A 7,192-nucleotide genomic window follows, 5' to 3' on the forward strand; every position below is an offset into this window, starting at 1 on the left:
ACAATCTGTCCCGATCACGCTTTCGTTAAATTATATTTCAATAATATCTACTAATTATTAATATTTGCAACAAATAATTTCAATACATTATATAATTTTGAATTCATTATTACTGCATATAATACAAATACTATGTAATAAGTACGTATTTATAGTAATTTCTATTACAAATCAATTTTTATTACAAGATACTTTTTCGTTATTATTATTTAAAATGTTTTCTAACGATAAGACTTAGCCCTTCACTACTGTAGACTCCAGCGCAGGATGCATATGTTTTCTACGCTGAATATTTAACCAGAACCCATTCTCCGGCATCATTATCAGACTTTTCTGGAATTTTATTGGGGATGGAGTTTTCGCGGAAGGTTTCAGTTCGCATCGCGCTAACAAATGAAACAGCAAGACTTTGACTTCCAGCATGGCAAATCTGTTAGCTATGCACATTCTTGGTCCTAACCCAAATGGCATGTAACACGAAGAATTATGGTACATCTTGTTGTCAAAAAATCTCTCTGGAGAAAATTTCTCCGGATTATCGTAGTATTTTTTATCACGATGGATTGCGAAAACCGGAATCCAAAAAACCATACCCTTCTTCATGATGAAAGATTTTTCGTTCGGCAATGCGGGTGGTAATTCATAAGTTTTGTCGCATACTCTTTCTAAGAAGCCGACTGGTGGATATAATCTGAGAGCTTCGTTTATCACCGCATCTAAATATTCGAGTCGGTTAATGGCTTCGTAAGACACTTCTCCTTTCGACTCCTCCAAAACGTTGTCGATCTCTCGCTGTAATTTGGCCTGAATTTCTGGGTTAGCTGCGATTTCGTGAGCTGCGAAGGACATTGCGGTTGAGCTGGTATCGAAGCCACCGAAGAAAAAGATGAACGCTTGCGCAGTCATGTCGTCGATGTCTAGTTCTCTACGACCTTCTTTGCCTCTAATATCCATCATCAATTGTAACATATCCGGGCGTGTAATGTGCTCCGCATCACGAGTAGCGATTGTAGTCTTTATAATGTTCTTGAAAAAGTTCGACACGTAATCGTTGATAAGCTTTACATTGAGAAATCGTCCGAGACTCGGAAAAGTTCTCAGAAAAAAAAACTTTAGGGCGCGGCTCCCTAAAAAGCTAGTTGCTTCCTTGCCGTAAACATAGAACTTGTTCGTTGGATCTTTCATAGAGTCGATCTTGATTCCGAAAGCACATGTGGCGATGACATCATTCGTATATTTGGAAAAGGCATCTTTCGTGTTTATATCGTTTTTGTCTGCTGGCAGTGTCGATAGAAATTTAGCAAAATCTACAGCACATTCCGACATCAACGTGAACATTATTTTCATCTTGCTAGACGTAAAAGAGGGACTCAACAGAGTTCTCACGTTCCGCCATTTTTCTCCGTGAAGAGAAAACAAATTTTTACCAAGTAAAGGATCATTCAAATCGGAGAAACCACGACGATCTGGAAATGCTTCGAAATTCTTAACAAGAATAGTCTTAATGAGTTCCGGATCGCGAAGCACGAAGATTGGATTTGTCGTGGCATAGAATCCAAAATACTTTGCGTTTGGATTAAAATTGTATAACTTTAAGATGAAATCGGTGAATGATGTTCGGCGACATATAACCGATGTCATGATTCCGAAATTTGGAACAGGCGGTACGTGTATAACACCATGTCTTTTAAAAAGATTAAAATTTTTAAAAAGATAATAAATGCTGATCGCACCGATCACTATCGATAACAATATCGACCAATATTCCATGGCAAATGTTATTTGAAAATTTCTCGCAACGATTTCTTCGCAAACGCTTTGTATAATGTGACACAGCGATACTGCCGACACGAGTCGTTGGAGACAACTGCTCGTACAGCAGTTTCCTATCTCATAATATACCAGCAATCTTTCTGATGCAAAAGTTTTCAGGCTGACATTATGTCATTATGTAAGCCTGATCAATCATTGATACTTTACACTTTACACGGTATAAATTGATAAATCTTAAATAATTCTTTTAATTATATAATTTATAATCATATAACATACAATGTTAATGTAATAACATCTAAATATGTAGCTATTTGTTATGTATGTTAGATGTTTGCACATATGTATGTACACATACGCAGATATGTGAAATTAAACTGCTTATATAATCCGTAGAGGAAAAATAAAGGAGCTTACATAATTGTGTTCAATTGGCAATTTGCATATAAAATCGAATAAAATAAAAAATAAATAATATATAAAAATATTTGTCGCTTTGGGTTATTTTATGAATTATTACGTTGTACATATATTTTATCAAAAGAAAACGCACCAATGTGTCACTGGAAGTATTTTATTTGAATCTGGAGAATAATAAAAAGTTATACAGTTTATAAAAGAACGAAATCTTATAAAATAACGCTATATATAGACATGAGACACGTCATTATTTTACTTTATCTTATATTTCTTATCGTTATGTTTGTTTGTTTGTTATATCTATTTTTTATCATTACTTCTTGGTACGAAATGAATATCATCGATAAGGATCTCATTTACGTAACAAGTTTGTGCAGCATGTCATTTATAGATTTGATAAAACTACATCATATAGGTTTTGGTTTGATATCTAAAAAATTATTATTCTCATTATTATTCATTATCAATAGACATACTTATTCGTCAACTACATCAGTATTCTTTATCAGTATATGACAAAATTACCTAGTAACTGTTTTTATAAAAAAAAAATTGTTATGTTACGACAATCATCGCCTTGTCTTAAGGATAGATTTTTTGGTACATTTAAAAATCAATTTTTTTTAGTAAAGAGTTGTTTAGAAGATTTATAAAAGTAAAATGTACAAATTATCAATTATTAATTATCAATTTTCATTTTTAACTTTCTCATTGTTGTACTGCTTGTATATTATAAAAGAAATAAAAACTTATAGAGAGTACTAAAGGATTGTTAAAGCTATCATATAATGTGGTACTCAAAATTCGAATTAAAAGATGACTGAAATTGATGTATTAAAATTGTTAGCAACATCTATTAGCAAAAAATACAAATACAATTTTTTGTTATTTTATATAAATCTTAACAATTTTAAATTTACTAGAATACATTATTCAGCGTCAGATTATATAAGTTATTATGATACACTATTAAAATTTCAAAATTATTAGAAAATTAAACTATAAAATTGGTTGATGTTGTTAATGATATTCTAAATTATGGTATATGCTAGTATCAAACATATCCATTATCATTAGTAGTTTTTGCTGATTTACTTTCATCATAATCTTGAATTTATGTACAAATTTATGATGTCCACTTTTCTACTCTCGATCTTGACCTTGACTTCCATCAGATTATACAGATGAGAATATATCATTCTGACAATCATTCTATTAACTCGATCGTTTGATAAGCATTGCTCTCAATGATTTAAGTCGAAAACAAGGTTACAGCAAGGTTATAATGTCGAAATGCTTTTAAAAACAATCTTACGATTTTTGCATATTTCGAAATTTATGAAGAAAAAGGTATTGCAACTTATGTATGATTGAATATATATGATTGTATATATTGAGCAACTACGCTAAACATTTTTTTAAATAAATGTAATTATTTCGAGATATAATTAAACATGTAACAAATTTTTGTTATTTTATAAAACAACTTAAAAATTTTCAAGAATATTAAGAACGTATTTTTTACAATAATTTTATTTAATGATTTTGGATTTATGACGAACGACAGGTAAGGAAAAAATAAAAAAATGTTTTGCTTCGTATATTTTGGTAGTATTATGAAATTTTAATTAATAAATAATCCTTTATATTATTTTTTTAGCTTTAATGATCATCTTGATAAATCGTTCTTATGTATCTTCTAATATATATAAAAAACTTAAGATATTGCTACATGTAATAATCCGTGTAATATTCTTTATACTATTATACTATTATACACGTATATTTTACAATGTTTAAACATATTTCGCTTAACATATTGATTTAAAGTATAATTATTGTTAATACTAATCATTTTTTGTTTGACTAAAGAATATAACATGTTCTATTTCTTGGATTATTATATTTATGGTATATGTATGTATGTACACATATATTCAACACTATTTCTATGGAATTTTTTTCAATATTATTTTCTATATTAAGTATGTAACTTTCCAGTAATGTTCTTTCATATTCTAATAATTTATTACATAGAAAATCTTTCGCTTTCTATGGAATTTCTATCGCGATAGCTCATTCTTTTTAATTATATTTAAGATAATTTAAATTTAAATTTTGTTCTAACATAGAAATTTATAATAATAGTATAATGAAATTATTCATCCACATATACTAAACAATATAAATGATAAATAAACAGATTAAGAATTAATGTCATATTCAATTTCCATGAAACGTTAATGAAAGAAGAGATAAAATTATGAGCAAATGGAAACATTATTGCTTTGCAAATAATTTGAATATTATAACGAAAACCTTATTTAAAATAAAACTATTTACGCGTGCGTATCCAAATCAGTCCGAATGTTATTTCTATCAGTTAAATGATATTGCGCCAGATTTATAAATGCAAATTTTATTCGTAATAATCGTAATCTTGTAAATTTAAATATGTCCATCAGTCGCGCTACCATTAACAACGTTAGAGGATACACTAGGATTGTCTCTCGCTTCGATCTTCAGCCAGAATCCTCCATCTGCTAGCATGCTAAAAGTTTTCTTGCTCAATCGCAACGGATGCGTAGTTTTCGTGCACATTTTCAATTCGCAACGAGCTAACAAATGGAATAGCATGACCTTAGTCTCCAATAACGCAAACCTATTACCTATACACATTTTTGGACCAATTCCAAATGGAATATACGCGGCTGAATTTATATCTTTCTTATTTTCAACGCTCAGGAAGCGTTCGGGATAAAATTCGTCCGGTTTCTCGAAATACTTTGGATCTCGATGCAGACCGTAAGCAGGAAACCAAACGTTCATCCCTTTCTTTAAAAGAAAGGGCTTGTCTCCGGGCAGCGCTGGCGGTAACTCGAAATCTTCCACACATATCCTATCCACAAAAGTAGCCACAGGCCACAATCTAAGAGCCTCATTGATCACGGCGTCTAGATACTGCATTCCATTCAGCGTGTCATAAGTTAATTCTCCGCTGGTTGTCTTTAGAACCTCGTCTACCTCATTTCGCAGTCTTGCTTGAACATCTGGATTCACGGCGATTTCATGAGCGGCGAAGCACATCAAGGTGGAGACAGAGTCGAAACCGCCAAAGAAGAAGACGAATGCCTGCGCGGTCATATCCTCGATCGTCAATTCCTTTCCGGGTCCTTTTTTTCCTCTAGTCTCCATCATCAGTTGCAGCATGTCTGGTCGTACGATATTTTTCGTATCTCTGGTATGTATTGTGCTCCTTACGAGATCTTTGAAAAATTGACTTACGTGATCGCTAGTAAGTTTAATACCCAACATTTTGGTGACACCTGGCATACCTCTAATAAAGTAGAATTTTATGTTGCGCAGAGTATTGAAAGTCGTAGCTTCCTTTCCGTAAATGTAGAACTCGTTGTTAGGATTCTTCATAGAATCGACCCTGACACCGAAAGCGCAAGTTGCGATTACGTCATTCGTGTATCTGGTAAAACAGTTCTTCATTTCTATAACATTTTTGTCCGCAGGTAACGTGGAAAGAAAGTCAGTAAAATTGGCGGCGCACTCGGACATCAATTTAAACATGGCTTTCATTTTACTGGAAGTAAAAGCGGGGCTTAGTAAAGTCCTCATAACTCGCCACTTTTCGCCGCGAAGAGAAAATAGATTCTTGCCAAACAAAGGATCGATAGCTTCGTCGATGATCCCGAAACCGCGACGATCGGGAAACATCTCAAAGTTCTTAACGCCGATGGCTTTGATAAGCTCCGGATCACGAATCATCACAACTGGAGTCATACTGTCAAAAAAACCAACATATTTGGCGTCTTGATTTAGATGGTAGATTTTTTGAACAAGTTCGGCCAACGACAACTGGTGAAGAAAAGCTGGTGCCATATTACCCACAATAGGCAATGGTGGTATATGTATAATTCCATATTTCTCAAAAAAGTTTAAATTTTTAAAGAAATAATAATAAACAGCGATGACGCCAGCTAAGAGAGACAACAGTATCCAAGTGTCCATCGTGACGGCGGCGGCGCGGGCGCGGCGCGGCGCGGCGAGACGTTTCAATGGAACACGTTAATCGTTCTACTGTCTGCTCCGATGTTGCTAGATCGCAAGCACATGCAATGACTGTTTCGGTTGTGAACGACTACTTCCTTATATAATCAGTGCGATTTGATCACTTTACGTAAGATAACTACGTAAAATGATTAAACCTTCGTTGCTGGTAGAAAACGAAAGTGGGAACACTGAGAACGAATATTGCATAATATCGCGTAACTTAATCTCTAATCGTACTATATATAGCAATGTACGTTTTTCTTTGTATGACGACTAATCGCTATAATAACAATGACTTATAAGACGAGTCAAAAAATTACAAGAGAAAATAACATAATTATGAGGATATAAATTCACTTTCGTTCAGTATTATCATTAAAAATCGTTTTACCCGTGCAAATATAACATGGCAGAAAACTATATGAAACATAAAAAATATAAGAAATTGTGTTGCGTAATATAAAATTACGTATAAACTCTTTTTCCCGAAATTGCATGTCTATTTTTTCATTAAATGTCTGACTAAAGCGTCTAGACTGATCATAAGACTGATTTTAAGTAACTTTTCTTTTTAATTCGATAATCTAACATTAAAAGTATATCTAGCCGCTTTTTAGTCTTTTTCTCGAATGTATTTGCTTCGTCGGTGTCATCCCTTTTCCCAAGTCCGATCTATACTAGATTGCCGGGTAATACCGCAGGTTATTTGGCTTTCTCTCTTAAACACCGTGGAACATCACCTTGGATCCAGGATATTGCGAACGATGGGATCACCGTACGGAAACAAAGCCAGGCACTTAGCGGCAAATTAGCGATGGCTAGGGGCGCCACTGTCGCTCTTCATTACACCGATACCCTCCTACCTCCTCAACCCCTCCCATGACATCCCCTAACTCGGTCTAACCCTCTTAACCCCGTCCAGACAATGCACGCGCCA

General features: G+C 33.5%; 2 protein-coding genes across 2 annotated transcripts; both read right to left on the minus strand.

Annotated features, from left to right (window-relative positions):
* Positions 1-74: 74 nt before the first annotated feature.
* LOC112462101 (cytochrome P450 9e2-like) lies at positions 75-1,854 on the minus strand. Its single transcript, XM_025027687.1, has one exon. It carries the CDS (start codon positions 1,768-1,770, stop codon positions 235-237), a length of 1,536 nt encoding a protein of 511 aa, XP_024883455.1. The 5' UTR covers positions 1,771-1,854; the 3' UTR covers positions 75-234.
* A 2,152-nt stretch (positions 1,855-4,006) lies between these two features.
* Positions 4,007-6,289, minus strand: LOC112462100 (cytochrome P450 9e2-like). Its single transcript, XM_025027686.1, has one exon. It carries the CDS (start codon positions 6,211-6,213, stop codon positions 4,642-4,644), a length of 1,572 nt encoding a protein of 523 aa, XP_024883454.1. The 5' UTR covers positions 6,214-6,289; the 3' UTR covers positions 4,007-4,641.
* Positions 6,290-7,192: the final 903 nt, after the last annotated feature.

This window comes from Temnothorax curvispinosus, unplaced genomic scaffold, assembly GCF_003070985.1.
Source record: "Temnothorax curvispinosus isolate PA1 unplaced genomic scaffold, ASM307098v1 QBEX01011966.1, whole genome shotgun sequence".
Lineage (NCBI taxonomy): Eukaryota > Metazoa > Arthropoda > Insecta > Hymenoptera > Formicidae > Temnothorax > Temnothorax curvispinosus.

Coding starts and splice junctions, on each gene's coding strand:
- LOC112462101 (XM_025027687.1), bottom strand. CDS start 1,770: ATGGAATATTGGTCGATATTGTTATCGATAGTGATCGGTGCGATCAGC.
- LOC112462100 (XM_025027686.1), bottom strand. CDS start 6,213: ATGGACACTTGGATACTGTTGTCTCTCTTAGCTGGCGTCATCGCTGTT.